Here is a 24192-nt window from a genome sequence, read left to right as displayed (position 1 = left end):
TATGGCTGCCTATGTGGCAGGGTAAAAACGGTCATACACGTTAAAGCCCACCCTTATACATGCAAGTGAACTTGGGGAGTTGCAGCCCTCAAACGAAGAAGAAGAAGAATATATGTTGATGCAAACACTGCGGTCTGGCTGTCTGTTGCTGCAGGCAGATTGTCACTGCAGGCACTTTGTGGTGTTTGTTGTTGCAGGCATTTGTGTATTTGTTGCTACAAGTTCAAACCGGTTGTATTGATTCTTACATGCACAGTCTTGCTGTGATATCTGTTGCTGCTGCAGGCAAACTGCTGTTTGTTGCAACAAGTGAAAGCCCCCCTTTTTTTTTTTTTTTTTTTTTTTACAAGGCAGTTTTGCATTGTGGTTGTCTTTACTACAAACCTGTTGTGATATTTGTTGATAGCAGTACAAGTCAGTTGTGGTATTTGTTGCTACAAGTCAGTTGTGATATTTGTTGAGCACTTCAAGCACAAGTCTGTTGTGATATTTGTTAGTACAAGCACAGGTCAGTTTGTCATATCTGTTGCTACAAGTACAAATCATTTGTGATATTTGTTGTTAGAAGTACAAATCACTTGTGGTATTTGTTGTTACAAGTCATTTGTGGTGTTTGTTGCTACAAGTACAAGCCATCTGTGGTATTTTTTGCTACAAGCACAAGTCATTTGTGATGTTTGTTGCAGCAAGTTCACATCAGTTGTGATATTTGTTGCTAATGCGCCATTGTGTAGATCTTGATGTAGGCAAATGTTGACATGTGTGGGTGTTCATGCAGACAATTTTTGATTCGGGTGTTTGGTTCTGTAGTTGTATAATGCCAGTTCTGTCTGTTGATGCAGCCACATTTTGGGATGTGAGACTGTTAAAGCTGGCAGGTGTTGGATTAGACTGATGCTAGTGAATTTTGTTACTTTGTTATATGGGCAAAGTTGGTATATGTTGATACTGGCAAATGTAATTATGCGGGTAAAGTTTGGAGTTTGGTATATGTTGATGCTGGCATTTCTTATATATATATATATATGGGTGTATATTGTAATATGGCCAAAGTACAGTATATATTGGCATTTGCAAATGTTGATGTATGCTTATTGAGTTCATTGATGCAGGCAGAGCTGTTGCAGGTGACTTTATGTATTGATGTAAACTGAGATACATATAAGCTTTGTAGGTAGATGTATCTTTGAGTGGTAATGCACGCATGTGTGTGTGTGTGTGTATGTGTGTGTGTGTGTGTGTGTGTGTGTGTTGATGCTGGCAGATTGTGGGTGTGTGTAGCAGGCAGATTGTGTGTGTGGCAATGCAGGCAGGTGTGTGTGTGTGTGTGTGTGTGTGTGTGTGTGTACATGTGCTGATTGACGCTGATGAATATTTGTATGTTTGTACAGGCAGAAGAACGGCGAAGAGGTAGAGACCCTGCAGAAAATACTGGATAATGAGGTCAGTCATTGTTTGATACAAGTATGCCCCAGCATCATGTGTGTGTTTTAATGCCCATGTTGATGATTTGAGAGTGAAAGACTGGTCTGCATTTCAGTTGTGGGTCTTTGGTTATATACAGAAGTGTGTCAGTTTGGGATATGCAGACAGGACCAGTCCTGTTATCTTTAGATCCCTGGTTTCACTCAAAAATGTGTACTCTAGTGTTGTTTGTACACTGCTTGTGTTTTGTTCTAGGGATAGAAGACTTGGGATGTTACTGTTGTGCAGTTTGTATCAAAGGGTGCTGATCCTACTCAGCAGGAAGAGTGTGTTGAAGCTTTGACCAGCTGTGGTCTGTTGTAGTGTGGAATGTGTTGTACTCCTTTCATGAAGTGTTGTTTGCTATTCTGCAGTGTGAAATGTGTTGTGAATGTATCTTGAAGTGGTGATCTCAATCTGCAGTGTTTAGTTTGTTGTACACGTTTGTTCATTAGCCTGGAGTGTGTTGCACAAGTTTCATGAAGTGGTGGTGGTGATGTTGCAACTCTTGTCTTACAGTAAGATGTGAAAGTTGCTGATGGTGACCACATGCATGTACATATTTTCACCAGGTGAGCTACGAGGAATGCAGGACAGCGCTGGAGGAAACCAAGGGCGATTTGGGTCAGGCGGTCAAATACATTCGTCTCAAACAACTCTTGTCTCTCCACCTGGCAGACGTGCACACCTGTAAGCGAGCGCTGATGTCCAAGAGCTGGGACGTTCATCGAGCTGCTGATCACCTTTTGACGCTTCAACAGTCATCACACATAAACACCCCCTCCAGTCCAGAGTCCCTAGAAGTGTAGTAGGGTAGCGTTGGGCATTTTGGGGTTTTTGTTTTTGTAAGGGAATTAAAGACGGTTCTTTTGAGTACTGCTCTTTTGAATACTCCCACCCACCCACCCCCACTACCATTACCCTCAAAGTCCTTACACATATTGGTAGTCTGGAGTTTGCACTTTCAACAATGCTCATGCCCCTCCTTTATCATATTTATGTACATCCGCACCCCCTTGACCTGGGGTTTTTCAGATGTTTACCTGAGCTGCTCGAAACATCCCACTGCACACACACGGAGGCTGAGTCTGTGTACATCCTTCATGATACAGGTGTCTCTAGTGTTGACATCACACACACACTGACATACACACAGGTGTTCCTTTACATACAGATTTCCTTTCAGTATTGAGATGCCAGAAAGAGCAGAAATATCTTGAATGTAGCGACTATGTGAACTCAAGAAATGAAGGAATACTGATGATCTTGATTTATAAGGGCATTGTAAATTGAGAAAAATAAATGTCCCCAGAGACTGGAAGTGGAAGTACTCAGAAAATGTGGAAGTGAAAAGAAAGTAGACGTGAAAGCATTTGAGAAACTGTGGAGATGAAAGCATTGTTGAAACTGTGGAAGTGAAATCATCAGAGAAACTGTGGAAGTGAAAATGTAGGAGAAACTGCGGAAGTGAAAGCATTGTTGAAACTGTGGAAGTGAAAGTGTTGGAGAAACTGTGGAACTGAAAGCATAGGAGAAACTGTGGAAGCATAGGAGAAACTGTGGAAGTGAAAGCATGGAAGTAAATATGGAAACGACAGTGTTGAAGAAACTGTGGAGGTGAAAGAAACTGTGAATGCACTGAAGAAACTGGAAGGGAAAACACTGAAGAAACTGTGGTAGTGAAAGCACTGAAGAAACTGAGGAACTCTACAGATTGTACTAGTAGTGAAAGGTTTCCAAACTGTGAAAACAGAGTAGCTCACAAAAATACAGAGATATAACTTAGCACGGACTGCTTTCATTGCACCAGTGCGAATGTGTTTTCAGAGGATTTCAGTCTTGTGTAGTCAGCTCAGACTGTCATCTTAAAGAACTGGAGGAGTTGTGGTGTTTCTGTAAAGAACTGTGGTGTTAAATACAGACTGAAACCTTGTACAGTTGTACTTGGAGAGGAATGGGGGTAGTCCTTGCAGACCATAATCAGAAAGTGCAGTCAGTGTAGACTGTATCCTAGAAGACTGGGATAGGCTCTGCAGACTGTAATATAAAAGGGCTGGGATAGTCTGTACAGACAGTAATCTGACAGGCCTTGGATAGTCTATGCAGACTGAAATCTGAAAGGACTGGAGTAGTCAGTGCAGACTGTTGTTTGCTGCCTTACTTACATGATTTTCCTGTGTGCAGATTTCAGGCCTGCCTTTTTCTCTGCACACTCTAACACTCAACCAGAGTTAACACCTTTGGGCACAGCTAACACACCTGCTCACATGGGCACAACCAACACAAACACGCTAGTGAGTGGCACTTCTTCACATTCAGCCATGATTAATACTTATATCTGGGCACAACTAACACTCCTGGACACAGTTAAACAGAAGTTTTTTGAGGCTGCTCTCTCCGTCACCATACGGACATATGCCAGTAGGTCGTCAAACTCAACTTATCACTCTCTATGCAGGGTGTCATACACAACTGTCCTACTTCCAAGCAGAATTGGAACAAGCTGAAATTCTTATGAAAGTAGATAGAGAAGATGGCAACACCAGGGGAGGAGAGGAAGGAAGAACTGGGGTGTTGTGGAGGGGGTTGGGGGGGGAGGGACTAGACGTCAGGAGTGCATACAGACAGGATTTCTGACACATATTTGGATTTTTTTTATTTTTTTTTTTTGCCAAGCTCATTTTAATGTTGTTTGTTTGAATGCTTGCTGAATTCAGTGTCATTTTGCTCTCTAAGACGAACCAATATGTTGAAATGTGAACAGGTATTATTGATATTGATATCATGTGTAAAGATGTACAGCAACTGTGGTTATGTAATATAGCTGTCTTGACGGGAAGGGTCAACGATGTATAAAGTGTGCGTGCGTGTGTGAATGCATGCATGTTTACCATTGGTGTATTGTGTATTGAACAAAACACTTTTTAACCAGTGAAAGAGATTCAGTGAGATCTTTACACCAGTCCATAATCAGAAAGGGGATCAGAACAGTTATGGAAAGGGGAAAACAGTGCCAAAAAGGAGAGAAAAGTGTGTGTTGTTTTATCATCAACAGGCAAGTTTTCCCAACATAAGAGGAGAAAGTTTTGCTGATCAGAGAACAAGTGGTGGGATGGTTTATCTGGTGCGCAAAGCAAGGTCAGGAAAACGTGTTGCAGAACCAAACTGGACAGAAGACAGGTCCATCAGCGTAAGAGCAAGAAGTGTTGCCTTGCTATCAACCAGAACCTCCAGCTTCAGTTGAATACTTGTGGTGTTCACAGATGTTTCATCACATGTGATGGAACCATAGAAGGTTGTGTTGCTTTTTTTTTTTTCTGTTGTCAGATCCCGTAGTGGTTGTTCTGAAACCAGCGGTGTGTAGCCAGGATGGACTTGATGCCAGTGTAGATCCTGTACTCCAGATGGTGCGAAGGGTAGAGGTTAGGTGATGGTTTTCAGGTATGGCAAACTGCTGCTGTTCATGTATTATGCTGTACTGGCTTTTAAAAAGATTATTATTACTTCTTTTTTTTTTATTGAGTATTTTTTGTTGGTCTTTTGTCAGACATTAGTTCTGAATTTTGTTGTCTGCAGTCTGCCACTTACAGTTCTGTTTATAGTTTTGTGTTGATATGTATTATATTATATGCCATCTTTGTACAGTTCTTACCTTGTATGTATTGACGTGTTGTTGACTTGTATTCATAGTACATACAGTGCTTGTCATGGCTATGTAGCGTTCATAATGTATCACGGCAGACTGCACATTGTTCTTTACTGTGTATTGTTTCGATACTGATCTGCTTGTCCAGTTTATATGGAGTTCTGTTCATTCTGTATTGATACAGGCTGCATTCATAGTACATCCAGTGGTAGTCTTCAGTTGACAGTGAAGAATGCTCCGTATTCATGCAATGTACACTCTTTTGTCATGTATCAATGTTAATATATTCTTGCTGTAATGCGTTTGTCAAGCCTTTCTTCTTTCTTTCTTTCTTTTTTTCCCTGTAAAATGTGAAGGTGTATTGATGTGGAGGTGGTTGAGACGTTGGTACACTGTGGTCCCATCTTGCCAGAATGTTGTGCAATATGATCATAAGTGCACCAGGGGAAGGTTCTGTCGTTGTGGAGATGCCAGTTTCTGTCTTCTGCTGCAAATACAATTATGTATTCTCAGTCAAATTGGATCCATTCTGGATTTTCACGGCAGGACTTAGTGTCGTCTGCTGTATTACATGGGTCGAGGGGAAAAGGGAGGCGATTTCTTTTGGACAGAGGAGCTTCTGTACCACCCACTGTTACTACATGATGGGGAATAGGGGTGGGGGTCTTATTCTGTTAGAAACAGTCATTTAGATTCTGTTAGAAAAAGGCATTCAGATATGATATGTCTAGAGCTGCCAGCCAGTACAGGTCATTGGACAGAAGATGTTTATCATGTTTCAGTCACATCCCAGATTCATATTGAGAACACACACACACTAAAAAAAAAACAAAAAAACACATACTAAAACACACACACAACAACAACAACAACAACAACAACAACAAAACACCCTAACTCTCGGCCACATGTCATGCAAGTTAACAAAGAAAACAGAAAAAAATGTTTGTCACATCCCAGACAAATTGATGTACATTAATACAGAACAAGATTTAATTTTTATCTTTCAGCCATATCCCAGACAAACTGAGAAACTGAGAGAGGTGGAAAATGCAACATATTTCAACCCACATCCCAGGCAATTCGACATAGAGAACAGAAAGTATGTCTCTGGAGACGAACTGACATGGAGAAGAGAAAATACAAATTAGATTTCAGCCACGTCCCAGACAAATCGATATAAAGAACAGATACAGTATCTTTTAGCCACGTCCCAGACAAATCGATATAAAGAACAGATACAGTATCTTTCAGCCACATCCCAAGCAAATAAACATAGCCTATTGAGAAAAGAAGATAATTTTTCACTTCTTTCATTGGCGCCATGAATATTTTTTATGTGTTCCTGGAGACGGGGGAAATGAACACTCTGCTTTGTTAGTATATATGTATGCTAAATTTGAAAGTGTTCATTCCTCAGAAAAAAAAAAAAAAAAAAAAAATCAATTAATTACTGTTCTGCTTTATTAGTATTGCTGACTTTGAAAGTGTTAATTCTGCCAAAAAAAGTCATTGAATGACCATTCTGCTTTATTATTATTGCTAACTTTGAAAGTGGTCTTGTATCAATTAAGTGGAGACCGGTGGACATTGGATTAACAGTTTATGGTAGCTATGTTGCTAACAGACACTGGAGTACATTCAATGAGCATATCACTTTAACCCCATGACTGTTGAAGCTTGGTGAAACGAGATGAATGTGGCATGAATTTGAAGTTCAAGAAGTACTTTTTGTGTACAAAATGGTGTGATTGATCTTAAGGCCAGACATGGCAGCTGTTTTGAAAACAGTTTCATTCTAAATTCTGATTATTACTATAGGTGGATATTGTTAGGTACCACCAGGATTCACAAAAATGTAAAAATTTACACTCTTCATGCACTGGTTGCCATGGAAATGATTCAAAATGGCTGACAAACAAAAATATTTAAAGCTCTATAACTACAAAAGTATTATAGGTACGTCAGTTTTTCTTTTTGTTTTTGTTATTACCTGAATTCACTTTCTACCTTGGCATAGCATTATATCTAAAATACTGAATTTTTCAACAATCTTTTTAAAAGAAATGACACCTTCTATTCTTGACTTTTTGAAATAAACAGCTGTGACAAAAGAACTTTCACTTTGACTTAGCTATCCTAACGTAGAAAATGAGTTCAGGTAATAATAAATCAAAATCAAAAAGAAAAACTGAAGTACCTATAATAGTTTTGTTGTGAGAGAGCTTTATTTTTTTGTTTGTCGGCCATTTTGAATCGTTTCCATGGCAACCAGTGCATGAAGAGAATTCTTTTTACATTTTTGTGAATCCTGGGTGGTACCTAACATACCTACCTATAGTAATAATCAGAATTTAGAATAAAACTGTTTTCAAAATAGCTGAAAATAGCTGCCATTTCTGGCCTTAATGAATAAAAGTTAACAGTTCCAAGAGGAACAAGTCCAAATAATGAATGGTGACCAGCATCCTGACCTGTAACCTCGGTCTTATTTTAGTGAGGCAATATCTCTTCTTCACTTACGAGTGTAGTCACCTGCAACAGTCATGGGGTTAATTTAAGCTGCAACAATTCTAGTTTTGACTTTGTTGAATAATGTGTAGTGCTATGTAATAGTATGGCTTGGTGACACAGTGCCGATGTCACTTATCAGAGAGATAAGGACATTTGCATAATTTCACTGTAATGCTTGGTATTTGGGGGGGGTCATCACTTTTATGAATTATTTCAGAGAAAACAAGGCACTGATCTTTCCCTGTAACAGCAGTGCTACCTGTCGGGTGTAAGGATTTTTGACAATCACAAGGGATGGTAGGTGATAACTTTTCTGAATATTATTTTACTTAAAAGCAATGCTGGCAACTGATTTGATTTGTCACTTTTTTTTTCTTTTTTTTTAAGCATGAGGGGGTGATGTGTTAATTCTCACTTTAACAGTAGCGTTAACCCATGGGCTTGAGATATCTCACTGTGTTAGAAACAAGTCATTCAATTATATTTCACTTAACACTTGTGCTGGTGATTGTTCTGTTCTATTCCCTTTGCTGACTGGTGTGCGAGTGTGTAGGCAAGCAATGCATGACTGGTGTGGGTGTGTGAAAGCAAAGCATGCCTGTGATCCAGAACAATCTGACCCACTGCATGTGAACTGAAATGAGAGTGTGTGTGTGTGGATGTTTGCAAGTGAATTGTGTAGTGGAAAACTTGTAATGTTATTTTTTCAGGAAGCGAAAGGAGTGGGTCACTACATTTTTCTTTTTCACAGATATTTCTTTAAAAGAGCTAGCATAAAAATCAAGGTCTTGAAGTGAGAAATGAAGGTTGCAACAGTGAAAACAGACTGGGTGTCCACAAAGTGACAGCAAAATGAGCAGATCGTATTATATGGGATTTGTATAAATTTGTATATTCAGTGAACAATAAAGTAAAGACTAGCTTTGGTAAATGGTGTCGTCCACTTCTTTCACAAGTGATTGTGGAGTCTGGGATGAATACAGAATAGGAAGAGTTGTCATGGAAACAGTTGTGCTGAGAGATACAAGGTGTTTATGCTGAACATATTGAATCCTGAACTATTTTCAACTTCAAGGCCCTCGATTTCCCTTGAAATTGATGGAATGTTGAATTTATGTCAAATCTCCATGAAAAAAAGATTTGTTGACAGCAAACTAAGAAAAGAAAAAGTTTGGGTTTTTGTTTCATGATTAACCTTTATGGTCACCCTAATTCTTAACCTTTAACCTTATCCTAAAGAGAGAAATTTGTTTTGGAGATTAATATTGATGTAGCTGTGTGTGAAGAAAAACCCGTCCTCTCACATACTCAACACCCCCTGAACACCCATCAACAACATACTCATTAACACCCCCTAAACACCCATCAACAACATACTGATTAACACCCCCAGAACACCCATCAACAACATACTCATTAACACCCCCTAAACACCCATCAACAACATACTGATTAACACCCCCTGAACACCCATCAACAACATACTCATTAACACCCCCTGAACACCCATCAACAATATAACTCATTAACACCTCCTAAACACCCACCATCAACATTAACACCCGCTAAACACCCATCAACAACATACTCATTAACACCTCCTAAACACCCACCATCAACATTAACACCCGCTAAACACCCATCAACAACATACTCATTAACACCTCTTGAACACCCATCAACAACATACTCATTAACACCCCCTGAACACCCAACAACATACTCATTAACACACGCTAAACACCCATCAACAACATACTCATTAACACCTCTTGAACACCCATCAACAACATACTCATTAACACCCCCTGAACACCCATCAACATACTCATTAACACCCCCTAAACATGCATCAACAACATACTCATGAACACCCGCTAAACACCCATCAACAACATACTCATTAACACCCCCTAAACACCCATTAACACTCATGAACACCCCCTAAACACCCATCAACATACTCATTAACACCCCCTAAACACCCACCATCAACATACTCATTAACACCTAAACACCCATCAACAACATACTCATTAACACCCCCTGAACACCCATCAACATACTCATTAACACCCCCTGAACACCCATCAACATATTCATTAACACCCCCTAAACATGCATCAACAACATACTCATTAACACCCCCTAAACACCCATCAACAACATACCCTAACACCCCCTAAACACCCATCAACAACATACTCTAACACCCCCTAAACACCCATCATACTCATTAACACCCCCTAAACACCCATTAACATACTCATGAACACCCCCTGAACACCCATCAACACCATACTCATCAACACCCCCAAAACACCCATCAACATATGTTCCATTTTGCCCAGCCTGCCAACCCTCATTGCCTCCCACCCACCCACTCCCCCTACCAATCCTGTCGGCTGCTTCACCCCCCTCTTCCTTTCACTTCCCTCTCACCTACCACAACACAGCACTCCCCCATACCAAGTGATGGTCTTTCGGATGAGACAATGAACACGAGATCCTGTGTGCAGCATGCATTCGAGATTTGTATGCACATGAAATAACCCACGGCAACAAAGCAGTTGCCCCTGGCAGAAATATGTGGAGGAGATCCACTTCTTTATACAAAATTAATACACTTGTACATAGAAATATACCACGGAGCCATGCACTGGCAAATTTCACATGCAGAAACGTCTTGTGCCTACACAATACAGTGTAAACTGTAATACTCTCCAGTGCAATAGGAAATCATTTACAGATAGTCTTGTGAAGGGCTACGACTCTCAAACTAGGAGGTAAAATTACACTGGCTCTTAGTGCTGCACCCCTGGGGGCTAGTTGGCCTTTGGGAACCATCCGAACGCCAACTGTCCGAAAACCCTCCTGGCCGAGACAGGGGATGTAACTTTTGCAATAAACACCACAAAATCAAATTCTAGCCCAGATGGTCGGGACAGCAGTTACCTCCTCTGCTGTTCTGGGGCGGTATTCAAGACAAAATTAATTTTGCCTTCAGGCAAGTTATCTTTGACATGGTTGGGACCCGCGGGTACAGTTTACCTTGAAGGATAAGTTATCTTCGTATTCAAGACATACGCGGTTTCCTCAGACAGCTAACCCATCGTCTTTAAAAAAAAAAAAGAATCCCAACAATTCCCGTCTGTGCATGCTCTCAGTTTCACTTCTCATCGCACCACAGCTCGAAACATTGTCAAGAGAGTTCGTAAAACACGTGCTATCTGTAAAGCACGCCAGTTTACACTAAAAAAAAAAAAAAAAAAAGAAAAAGAAAAATGCTGCAAAAGGATCCGCCATATTTACCTCTGCTTCGTGGGCAGTCACCCTTGGCAGGTTTCAGTTTTCAGTTTCACTTTCTCAAGGAGGCGTCACTGCGTTCGGACAAATCCATACACGCTACACCACATCTGTTGAGCAGATGCCTGACCAGCAGCATAACCCAACGCGCTTAGTCAGGCCTTGAGTGCATGCTTACATATTTGTGTACCTATGAAAGTGGATTTCATTTTATGTAATTTCACCAGAGGACTCTCGTTGCCATGGGTTCTTTTTCAGTGCGCCAAGTGCGTGCTGCACACGGGACCTCGGTTTATCGTTTCATCCGAAAGACTAGACGCTCAGTTTGATTTTCCAGTCAAACTTAGGAGAAAGGGCGAGAGCGGGATTCGAACCCACACCCTCACGGACTCTCTGTATTGGCAGCTGAGCGTCTTAACCATTCTGCCACCTTCCTCCTTGGCAGGTAGTAAGGGTAAATTGCCTTCGGGTTTGTAGACATGCAGGTAGACTCTCGTGTTCATGACTACTGGATATTGCTTACCCTCGGGCAGTTTGCCTTGCCTCAGGCAGATTACCCGCTGGTACACATTTACCCTCAGGCACGATGTTCTCTTGAATATGCCTGATGGTCATAGTCGAAAACGACTATCATACAATACAGGACGGAACCCATGTAACACCACAGCACATCACACATGCTTCACCACAGTGAAAGATGGGCATCGTATAAAGTGTGCACACACGGTTTGGGAATGACGCCAGAATTCACGTCTGACAGCGCTGGGAACAGACTCAAAACAGGAACACTTGTCACAGAAAACAGTTCTCTTTATTGCGTTTTTTCGTCACAACAACCACAGAAATCGTTTTGTTTTCATCTAGTCGTAGTTTCAGTACGAAAAGAATCACCTGAAATGGAAATCGACACAAGCAGCACTGCGTACAACCCACCCACTATCTCACCCACGCACTCTCCCCGCTGCCCAACCCACAGAGTTAATTCTGATACAGTCAGCCTTATGTGCAAGTACGACCCAGTACAATCCTCAACGAGCTCTAATTCATAAATTCATATACACATGAATGAAAGTTTCTATTTACGTCAGGTAATAACTCGTATATCTTACACACACGCAGTTTGGTTGATTTGACTGTTGTGTCGATTTTTATCACAAATCTCTCTCTCTCTCTCTCTCTCTCTCTCTCTCTCTCTCTCTCTCTCTCTCACACCACATGACAAGATCGTCACCAGTTTCTACAAAACAGTCAAAGGACTGTGGAAGACAGCAACAAGCGAGCAAACAGTTGAACTGTGAAATCACTGCTTCAGCCAACAGCCAGCAGCACGGCCAGACACGCCATCACCAGCACCATCCACAGAAAAGGTGTGAATCCATTCCCTCCGCGCCCAGTGATTTCGGTGGTGGTGGTGGTGGTGGCAGCGGTGGTGGTAGTGTTGGTGGCGGCGGCGGTGGTGGTGGTAGTGTTGGTGAGGTCGAAATTCCAGATGGAGGCACCGTCCAGACAGACCTCGACAAAATCCTCCACTTCACAGGGACTCGCTGGGGAAACACACACACAACACAATATATATATATATTATTGTGTCATGTTCACTTCCAAACTGTTAAGTTTATTATCATTATTATATACTGTGATATAATTATCATCTTCGTTCGTGGGCTGCAACTCCCACCTTCACTCGTATGTACACGAGTGGGCTTATACGTGTATGACTTTTCAACCCGCAATGTAGGCAGCCATACTCCGTTTTCGGGGGTGTGCATGCCGTGTATGTTCTTGTTTCCATAACCCACCCTAACGCTGGCACGGATTACAGGATCTTTAAAGTGCGTATTTGATCTTCTGCTTGCGTAAACACACGAAGGGGGTTCAGGCACGCGCATGACTGCACACCTGGGAGATCGGAAAAATCTCCACCCTTTCCCCACCATGCGCCGTTACCGAGATTTGAACCCGGGACCCTCAGATTGAAAGTTCAATGCTTTAGCCACCTGGTTATTGCGCCCGTCGTTTGATTTATATATATATATATATATATATATTTTTTTTTTTTTTTGCGGGGGGGGGGGGGGGGGGGGGGGGGGGGGAGTGTGGACGGTTTTATTTTATTCATGTCATTTTATTACCTTATTTTATTTCATTTTATTATATCAAGACGTCATGCTTTTGCGTATATTCTTGAAGCTCTATGCGCTTTGTGAGAAAAGGGTGGGAGTAGCATTTTTTAAATAATTGTGAGGCTGCTATATGTAGAAATATGAAGCATTAAGTTTTATAATTCCATTAACACAAGCAGAAAACACACACACACACACACACACACACACACACACACACACACACACACAGAGAGAATTCTCTTGCTTTGCAGTGCGCGGAACGAAAGAACGATGTTAATGGTAAAACTCTAAAAAGCGTTGAAGGGAATATATTATTGCTAAATAGTTAAACGTGATCATCATAAATTTTCGATGTTGCTTATTTTACACAACCATTCACTTAGTATTAAGCAGGGACAGTCATTTAGACAATTTTTCTCCATTAATTTGCAGATGAAAATAATTATGATCATGGTCATCATCAAGACTCGTACACATAATGGCTTTGACGTACAGCGATGGACAGATCATAGCGAAGTCATCATCGTCGTTTCATCATGACCATCACCACCACCACCACCATCATCTTCACGCGACCGTCACCGCCAAGACCCATAACCACCATCATCATCATGGCTGGTATTCGGGTTGGGGTTGATCTGCGCCGTTGTCGTGGGCAGACAGATTGTAGCGGATAAGTTCATCGTCGTTGAAAAAAATCGTCGTCGTCATCACTGATCATCATCATCATCATCATCATCATCAATCACCGCCGCCCCCGCCGCCGCCATCACCAATTACAAGCTTGCGGTTGATCAAAAAAAAAAAGAGATCGCAGCGCCAAACCACCACCACAGTCACCATCATAATCGTCATTACCACAATTCACACACGACCGCTGTCACGAAGCCATACCCTTGATGATCTGTGTCGAGAGACCAGCCAGCAGACAGGCCATGCGAGACGCGTTTGTCCCTTTGATGCACGTTAACATCTCCCCGAACCATCTGCACAGTCACATCAGTCAGTCATAATTATCTCCCCGAACCATCTGCACAGTCACATCAGTCAGTCATAATTATCTCCCCGAACCATCTGCACAGTCACATCAGTCATATCTCCCCGAACCATCTGCACAGTCACATCACTCATATCTCCCCGAGCCATCTGCACAGTCACATCAGTCATATCTCCCCGAACCATCTGCACAGTCACATCAGTCAGTCATAGTTATCTCCCCGAACCATCTGCACAGTCACATCAGTCAGTCATATATCCTCGAACCATCTGCACAGTCACATAACTCATATCTCCCCGAGCCATCTGCACAGTCACATCAGTCATATCTCCCCGAACCATCTGCACAGTCACATCTCCCCGAACCATCTGCACAGTCACATCTCCCCGAACCATCTGCACAGTCACAGTCATATCTCCCCGAACCATCTGCACAGTCACATCAGTCATATCTCCCCGAACCATCTGCACAGTCACATCCGTCATATCTCCCCGAACCATCTGCACAGTCACATCAGTCCGTCATATCTCCCCGAACCATCTGCACAGTCACATCAGTCCGTCATATCTCCCCGAACCATCTGCACAGTCACATCAGTCATATCTCCCCGAACCATCTGCACAGTCACAGTCATATCTCCCCGAACCATCTGCACAGTCACATCAGTCATATCTCCCTGAACCATCTGCACAGTCACAGTCATATCTCCCCGAACCATCTGCACAGTCACATCAGTCATATCTCCCCGAACCATCTGCACAGTCACATCAGTCATATCTCCCCGAGCCATCTGCACAGTCACATCAGTCATATCTCCCTGAGCCATCTGCACAGTCACAGTCAGTCATATCTCCCTGAGCCATCTGCACAGTCACATCAGTCATATCTCCCCGAACCATCTGCACAGTCACATCAGTCATATCTCCCCGAACCATCTGCACAGTCACAGTCAGTCATATCTCCCCGAACCATCTGCACAGTCACATCAGTCATATCTCCCCGAACCATCTGCACAGTCACATCAGTCATATCTCCCCGAACCATCTGCACAGTCACATCAGTCATATCTCCCCGAACCATCTGCACAGTCACATCAGTCATATCTCCCTGAGCCATCTGCACAGTCACAGTCAGTCATATCTCCCTGAACCATCTGCACAGTCACATCAGTCATATCTCCCCGAACCATCTGCACAGTCACATCAGTTAGTCATATCTCCCCGAACCATCTGAACAGTCACATCAATTAGTTCTTTTAGAACCATCTGCACAGTCACATTAATTAGTTCTTTTAGAACCATCTGAACAGTCACATCAATTAGTTCTTTTAGAACCATCTGTACAGTCACATCAATTAGTTCTTTTAGAACCATCTGTACAGTCACATCAATTAGTTCTTTTAGAACCATCTGTACAATCACATCAATTAGTTCTTTTAGAACCATCTGTACAATCACATCAATTAGTTCTTTTAGAACCATCTGAACAGTCATAGTTCTTTTAGAACCATCTGAACAGTCACATCAATTAGTTCTTTTAGAACCATCTGAACAGTCACATCAATTAGTTCTTGTAGAACCATCTGAACAGTCACACCAATTACTTTTTTTAGAACCATGTGTACAGTCACATCAATTAGTTCATTCAGAACCATCTGTACAGTCACATCAATTAGTTCTTTTGGAACCATCTGTACAGTCACATCAATTAGTTCTTTTGGAACCATCTGTACATTGACATCAAATAGGTTTCTCAGAACCATCTGTACAGTCACATCAATTAGTTCTTTTAGAACCATCTGTACATTCACATCAATTAGGTTTCTCAGAACCATCTGTACAGTCACATCAATTAGTTCTTTTAGAACCATCTGTACATTCACATCAATTAGTTCATTCAGAACCATCTGTACAGTCACATCAATTAGTTCATTCAGAACCATCTGTACAGTCACATCAATTAGTTCTTTTAGAACCATCTGTACAGTCACATCAATTAGTTCATTCAGAACCATCTGTACAGTCACATCAATTAGTTCTTTTAGAACCATCTGAATAGTCACATAATTAGTTCTTTTAGAACCATCTGAACAGTCACATCAATTAGTTCTTTTAGAACCATCTGAATAGTCACATAATTAGTTCTTTTAGAACCATCTGAACAGTCACATCAGTCACGTCAATCACTCACGTCAATCAGTTCTTTCCGACCCTATCTGCACAGCGAAGGCATTTGATTAGCGGAAATATCAATATCTTTCTTTGTTGCGAAAGTGTATGACAGTCTGAGGCATTTTTGTTGTGATTAGCTGGGTTTTTTTTTTTTTTTTTTTTTTAAATAATGATTTTGTTTTCCTTTAAACAGACAACGCTCAGTTTCCGTTTCCGTTTCAATGAGATGTCAGAGTGTGCAAACTGAACAGATCCATGTCAACTACGTCACATCCGCTGAAAAAAAAAAAGAAAAAAAGAAAGCAGCCTGATCTTCGCGTAATCCCCTAGAGCCGATCAAGCCTTGAGAACCTTTCCTAACTTTGTTAATTAAATATTAATATAAAAAAATAAAATACTGTAACAAGACAAAACAAACTAAGAAAATGCCTCGAAATATAGTGAAGAGAAAGACAGGTAGACAAATGACTGAAAATCAAAAGTGGAACGAAAATGGCGCCAAACTTTCAGTGAACCCGCACGCACCCACGCATACGCACACACCTGCACGAGTTTGCAAATACACGCGACCGCCCGCGCGAACACACACACACACACACACACACACCCCACATTACCACTTCAGTCACATTAAAATTCACACACACACACACACACACACACACACACACACACACACACACACCCCACATTACTACTTCAGTCACACACACACCACATTACCACTTCAGTCACATTAAAATTCAGTCACACACACACTCACACACACACACCCACATTACCACTTCAGTCACATTAAAATTCAGTCACACACACACACACACACACATTACTACTTCAGTCACACACACACCACATTACCACTTCAGTCACATTAAAATTCAGTCACACACACACTCACACACACACACCCCCCTCACATTACTACTTCAGTCACACACACACCACATTACCACTTCAGTCACATTAAAATTCAGTCACACACACACACACACACACACACACACACACACAAACGCACCGCTCAGAAACAGACCGCTGTAAATAAGTGGCAGGTGGCCAAGAGATAAGCAAACAAACTGACCCACACGCTTGCGAGGTGATGCGGGTATTGTTGCAGCTTCCGTCCCGCTCACCGTGAGCCTCATCGAACAGCCGGATAAAGGGTTCGGTGCAGGAGACAATGGGCGCCATCTCCTCTGACGTACACTCACAGTCACCGCCCGGGCCTGTCGCGTATGCGCGCACGCAGGCACACACAAACACACACACATTACCACTTCAGTCACACATCTATACACCACATTGCCACTTCAGTCACATGTACGTGCCACATTCATTTGATTTCATTTGATATGGATATTTATACAGCGCCTATCCTTGGTCGGAAACCAAGCTTCAAGCGCTTTACAAACACAGGGGTCATTTGCACAACAGGCTGCCTGCCTGGGTAGGGCTGACTGACGGCTGCCACTGGGCGCTCATCAGTCGTTTCCTGTGTCAATCAGATTTCAGGCAAACACACACACACACACACACACAGAGACATGCAACATTTTACGTGCATGATTGTTTTGTCTATTTACCCAGCCATGTATGCAGCCATACTCATTTTTGGGGGTGGGGCTGGGTGCATGCTGGATATGTTCTTGTTTCTATAACCCACCGAACGCTGACATGGATTACAGGATCTTTAACGTGCATATTGATCATCTGCTTGCGTAAACACACGAAGGGGGTTCAGGCACCAGCAGATCTGCACGAATGCTGACCTGGGAGATCGGAAAAATATCCTCCCTTTACCCACCAGGCGCCATTACTGAGATTCGAGCCCGGGACCCTCAGATTGAAAATCCAACACTTTAACCACACGGCTATTGCGCATTATCACTTCAGTCACACATGTACACCACATTACCAATTCAGTCACCCCCACGCCCCCACATTTAACAGTACCATTTAAGTCACACACACATTACCACTTCAGTCACACACACACACCACATTACCACTTCAGTCACACACACACACACACACACATAACCACTTCAGTCACATACATTAAAATTCAGTCACACACACACACACCACATTACTACTTATGTCACACATACACCACATTACCACTTCAGTCACATGCATTAAAATTCTGTCTCACACACACCACATTACCACTTCAGTCACACACCACATTACCACTTCAGTCACACACACACCACATTACCACTTCAGTTACACACACACACACCACATTAGCACTTCAGACACACACACACACACCACATTACCACTTCAGTCACATACACACGCACCACATTAGCACTTCGGTCACACACACACACACACACACACACACACACACACACACACACACACACACCCCCCACATTACTACTTCAGTCACAACACACCACATTACCACTTCAGTCACATTAAAATTCAGTCACACACACACACACACACACACACACACACACACACACCACATTACCACTTCAGTCACACACACCATATTACCACTTCAGTCACATTAAAATTCAGTCACACACACACACACACACACACACACACACACACACACCACATTAACACTTCAATTACACGCACATACCACATTACTACTTCAGTTACACAAACACATTACCACGGCTGTCCCATAATATATCCTGGCCACCATTACTACTTCAGTCTCACATTATATAATGATAGTCGTGTCCGACTAAGGTCATCAGAACAGCAGAGGAGGCAACTGCTGTCCCGACTATCTGGGCTAGAATTTAATCATAGTGGAGAATGTCTTGCCCAGTTACATCCCCACTCTCAGCCCAAGAGGGTTTTAGGACAGTCGGCGTTGGGATGGTTCCCAAAGGCCTGCTAGCCCCCAAAGATGCAGCACCTACAGCCTGAGCAATTTTGCCTCGTGTTTGAGAGTCAATCCTTCACTGAAGACTAAGCTGTAAAAGATTTCCCACTGCAATGGAGAAACCATTGAAAATACATCTCTCACTTCGCTGTTGGCCCAACTGTAAACTTGTCATTCTATGATATAAGCTCATACATAGTCCCCCATACATGACAGTACCACTTCAATCACCACATACACCACATCACCATATCAGTTATATACCACATGGCCACCATTACCACTACACTTATCACACCACTCTGAAGCTCTGCAGCCATGACATCATCAAGTGACTGAATCTGGTTGCAGTACCGAACAATGACTATGACGTTTTGAAGACAATCAAACAGGAGGTGGGGACACAATCATACAAGGAGAGAGAGGGAGGAGAGAGAGAGAGAGAGAGAGAGAGAGAACAGAGAGAAAACTAGAGAGGAGAGGAGAGAAGAAAGAGACAGAGATAGAACTAGGGAGGAGAGAGAGAGAGAGAGAGAGAGAGAGAGAGAGAGAGAGAGAGAACAGAGAGAAAACTAGAGAGGAGAGAAGAAAGAGACAGACATAGAACTAGGGAGGGGAGAGAGAGGGGGAGAGAGAGAGAGAGAGAGAGAGAGAGAGAGAGAGAGAGAGAGAGAACGAAGGGTTTCATTCAAACAAAGGCCAAAGCCTCTCAATGAAAGGGTGTGACATAAGTACAGATATTGGAATTATAGCTGATAGTACAGTTACATCTTAAACATACACATCAGAGAGACAGACAGAGGGTTTGCCAGTTCTTGTTCTTGTTTTTAGTCCAGCCGACCGCACAGGGCCATATCAGAACTGCGGTCAGCCAGTTACCTGAGGCAATGAACAGCAGCAGCAGACCCAGCAGCGGGGATGGTACAAAGGCCATGGTTGTGTGGTCAACAAGGACACAAAGCACTGCCGACACACGGGCACTGGGAACAGTCAGCACAGCACGTTTGGCGTTTAGTGATGGTGAGCCAAGCTGAACACTGTGGAAAGACTGAACAGACACTAAATGGATACTGACAACACAAACAGCACGTGTCTAAACAGACACTGACAATACAGCCAACACGACTCCAGCACTGTTGAAAAGACTGAACAGACAAAATACATACTGACAACACAGTCAACACTATTCTAAACAGACACTGACAATACAGTCAACACGTCTCCAGCACTGTTGAATGAACAGACACTTAACAAATACTGACAACACAGTCAACATGATTCTAAACAGACACTGGCAACATGACTGAATTGACACTGCACAGACACTGTCTCTAGACACTGACAATACAGTCAACACGACTCCTTATAGACACTAAACGGATACTGGCAACACAGTCATTACGACTGAATACTGTAATTACAATCATCACGAACCTAAATGACACCAAATACAGTCAACAACTCAAATTAGATACTGTAAATACAATCAACACGAATTTGAATGGACACTGTACATACAGTCAGCACGACTGTAAAGTACAGTGAGCATGCTTCTCTAAATAGTCACTGTAAATACAGTGAGGATGCTTCTCCAAATAGTCACTGTAAATACAGTGAGGATGCTTCTCCAAATAGTCACTGTAAATACAGTGAGCATGCTTCTCCAAATAGTCACTAAATACAGTGAGGATGCTTCTACAAATAGTCACTGTAAATACAGTGAGCATGCTTCTCCAAATAGCCACTGTAAATACAGTGAGCATGCTTCTCTAAATAGTCACTGTAAATACAGTGAGCATGCTTCTCTAAATAGTCACTGTAAGTACAGTGAGCATGCTTCTCTAAATAGTCATTGTAAATACAGTGAGCATGCTTCTCTAAATAGTCACTGTAAATACAGTGAGCATGCTTCTCCAAATAGTCACTGTAAATACAGTGAGCATGCTTCTCTAAATAGTCACTGTAAATACAGTGAGCATGCTTCTCCAAATAGTCACTGTAAATACAGTGAGCACGCTTCTCTAAATAGTCATTGTAAATACAGTGAGCACGCTTCTCTAAATAGTCACTGTAAATACAGTGAGCATGCTTCTCCAAATAGTCACTGTAAATACAGTGAGCACGCTTCTCTAAATAGTCACTGTAAATACAGTGAGCATGCTTCTCCAAATAGTCACTGTAAATACAGTGAGCATGCTTCTCCAAATAGTCACTGTAAATACAGTGAGCATGCTTCTCTAAATAGTCACTGTAAATACAGTGAGCATGCTTCTCCAAATAGTCACTGTAAATACAGTGAGCACGCTTCTCTAAATAGTCATTGTAAATACAGTGAGCATGCTTCTCCAAATAGTCACTGTAAATACAGTGAGCATGCTTCTCTAAATAGTCACTAAATACAGTGAGCATGCTTCTCCAAATAGTCACTGTAAATACAGTGAGCACGCTTCTCTAAATAGTCATTGTAAATACAGTGAGCATGCTTCTCCAAATAGTCACTGTAAATACAGTGAGCATGCTTCTCCAAATAGTCACTGTAAATACAGTGAGCATGCTTCTCCAAATAGTCACTGTAAATACAGTGAGCATGCTTCTCCAAATAGTCACTGTAAATACAGTGAGCATGCTTCTCCAAATAGTCATTGTAAATACAGTGAGCACGCTTCTCTAAATAGTCACTGTAAATACAATCAACGACTCTAAACAATTTCTGTAAAGAGTCAGGAAGATTCTGAATGGACACTGCAAATACAGTCACCACGACTGAAGGGACACTGTAAAGACAGTTGTGCAAACAGACAATACAGTCACCACGACTGAAGGGACACTGTAAAGACAGTTGTGCAAACAGACAATACAGTCAACACGACTGAAGGGACACTGTAAAGACAGTTGTGCAAACAGACAATACAGTCAACACGACTAAATGGACACTAAACAGTCAACACGACTCTAAATGGACACTGTAAAGTCACCACGACTAAATGAACACTGTAAATACAGTCGACACGACTCTAGACAATGTAAATATAGTCAACACGCCCCTAAATAAACTCTAAACACAGTCAACACGACTCTAAGTGGACACTGTTGACACAGTCTGCAAGTAACACCAGCAGAAGATCTGAGCCTACTTCATATAAAGATCATGACAGAAAATATTGAAGGAAGAGCAACTCTAACAGCATGGGCTTTATCATTCCATTCTGCAGGACATACCAGCTAAAGAATTCTTTTAAACATAATTATAAATAGAATGGAACCAGCTGGTGGAAAGAGTTTGTGCAGGGACGACTGCGGCTTTCAAGACGGCCATCAGAAGTCCCCTGCCAGTCAATGTTTTCCATCATTGACAGTATAGTAGGTTTATTTTGTTGGTTTGTTTCTGTTTTGCATCTATCCTGATCCTGAATGACACATGAAACAAATGATGTGCGCCCAATGGCAGCCGTCAGTCAGCTCTACCCAGGTAGGCAGCCTGTTGTGCAAATGACCCCGAGTTTGTAAAGCGCTTAGAGCTTGGTCTCCGACCGAGGATAGGCGCTATATAAGTTTTCATATCATTCATCATCAAAGGAGAGAGAGAAACAGGCGAGCGGAGGTCGTGATGTGTAGCCATGGTCCCTGTGTACTCTGCTGTGCCGAAAGTTGAATTAATAAACTGAATTTACTCACGCAGGAAGCTACAAGTACGGCATCAAAGTGCATGCTTTTTTGGTAAATTGGGGCAGCACCCTATAGGCCTACTTCTTGCAAAAAAACAACAAAAACAAAAAAACAACAAAAAAAACAACAAAAAACCAAAAAACAAAAAAAACCCACTTCTGGTTCAAATATACGAATGCTGACAAACTGTCAATTATCACGTAGTGCAGATAGGGAAAAGTTTTTTTTCTTCAATCAAAAAAAAAAAAAAAAAAAAAAAAAAAAAAATCGAGCGTGCAGCATGCGTCTGGAGTGGCGGCAGTCTATGAGAAAGGGAGAAGAAATATGGCAGACGGACACGTACAGCGCAGCCAAATAAAATGGGTTTGACAAATAGGGACCTTCATACTGCGGGGATAGACTCGCGGAGATTGACAACCACGGCTGTCACGGATAATGTTATTTCGTTTTTGGCTGTATCCACATTTCTTCCTCTACTCCTTTGTGTGACTGACGAAGTGAACGTCCACGCCTTGTGAACACTGCTCATTCCGTCTTGAGGAAAATTGTGGAGATTGCCACACTTATAGCACGAAATGTGAACCGTGCATCAATTATCACTCCCAACTCAAAATGGAATGAGGAAAAGAAGTATATGAAATGTGCCACTTATGCCTATGATAATAAAAATATGCATAATTTATGGAATATATAGGCTATTTGTTTATGGAAAACGAAGACATCTAGGGTTTGTTTTTATTATTCTCTTTATCTCCATACCACCCTCTATATAATCAGTTGGTAAAAGAGATAAAGTGTGAAAGCCAGCTGTACACTTATAGTTTTATTACACACACACACGCGCGCGCGTGCGCGCGCGCGCGTGTGTGTGTGTTTGAGCACCTTAACTTGGAAACGTTATTCAATCAGAAACTACGACACAGAAATACATGAATAAGATTTCATCAAGTAAAGAACAAGGGTATCAAGGATTTATTTTTCAGCAAACTTGCAAAACATGAGATAAAACAGAATGTTTTAAATTCAAAACAAAACAAACAAAAAACCCACCTCAGTTTACCACCACACAAAGAGGTCACGTTCAGATTTCCTCACCAGAAGAAACTGCTTTCAAGGCCAATGTACGTGTGTGGGAAGGTCTTGTTTTAATTCGTAAGACGTAGGCCTTGAAGCGCCTGGCGTGTTGCAAGCAGAATGGCAAACAGCTGCGACTGTGTTCTCTTCAAGTGTCCAAGAAGCGAAAACTGTTGAAGTGAAGACATTCGAAAAGGGCCCGTGTCTCCTTAGTGCCAAACTCTCCGTTTTTCACGTGATCGCGGGGTTGAGCTGTGGAAAGTGTCAAACGATATCCCTGTCAACCTCTACGTTTTCCTCGTTTCCTTGACACTGCATTGCCTACTTTTTTGAGCCGATGTTTTCAGTGGATTTATATATATATA

The 24192-nt window shown here is 42.0% G+C and overlaps 2 protein-coding genes across 13 annotated transcripts in view; one reads left to right on the top strand and one right to left on the bottom strand.

Moving 5' to 3' along the window:
* Positions 1-2174, top strand: part of LOC143287697 (uncharacterized) — a 68265-nt gene extending 66091 nt beyond the window's left edge. For all 10 annotated transcript variants that reach the window (XM_076595904.1, XM_076595911.1, XM_076595906.1 and 7 more), the window contains 2 exons: positions 1392-1443; positions 2037-2174. In XM_076595904.1, coding sequence (XP_076452019.1) covers positions 1392-1414 — 23 coding nt within the window. In that variant the 3' untranslated portion in view covers positions 1415-1443; positions 2037-2174. The remainder of the gene's footprint in view (positions 1-1391; positions 1444-2036) is intronic.
* A 9551-nt stretch (positions 2175-11725) lies between these two features.
* On the bottom strand, positions 11726-24007 carry LOC143287381 (uncharacterized). Of its 3 annotated transcripts, none has more exons than XM_076595352.1 (5): positions 23804-24007; positions 19967-20135; positions 17309-17453; positions 13951-14042; positions 11726-12474 (listed from the first exon to the last, which is right to left on the bottom strand). In XM_076595352.1, the coding sequence occupies exons 2-5, from the start codon at positions 20019-20021 to the stop codon at positions 12239-12241; spliced, it is 528 nt and encodes a 175-aa protein (XP_076451467.1). In that variant the 5' UTR covers positions 20022-20135; positions 23804-24007; the 3' UTR covers positions 11726-12238. The 3 variants fall into 3 exon arrangements, with proteins under 3 accessions (XP_076451467.1, XP_076451468.1, XP_076451469.1); XM_076595353.1 differs by having other exon boundaries at positions 19967-20067; XM_076595354.1 differs by having other exon boundaries at positions 19967-20067; positions 23849-24002.
* Between the last annotated feature and the right edge of the window lie 185 nt (positions 24008-24192).

This window comes from Babylonia areolata, chromosome 11 (genome assembly GCF_041734735.1).
Source record: "Babylonia areolata isolate BAREFJ2019XMU chromosome 11, ASM4173473v1, whole genome shotgun sequence".
Lineage (NCBI taxonomy): Eukaryota > Metazoa > Mollusca > Gastropoda > Neogastropoda > Buccinidae > Babylonia > Babylonia areolata.
Note: the sequence above shows the minus strand (reverse complement) of the source record. Positions and strands in the feature narration are given on the sequence as shown.

Coding starts and splice junctions, on each gene's coding strand:
- LOC143287381 (XM_076595352.1), bottom strand. CDS start 20,021: ATGGCCTTTGTACCATCCCCGCTGCTGGGTCTGCTGCTGCTGTTCATT. Junction 17,454..19,966: donor GCTGCTGTTCATTGCCTCAG/GTAACTGGCTGA, acceptor CATACGCGACAG/GCCCGGGCGGTGACTGTGAG. Junction 12,475..13,950: donor CTCGACACAGATCATCAAGG/GTATGGCTTCGT, acceptor GTGTTTCCCCAG/CGAGTCCCTGTGAAGTGGAG.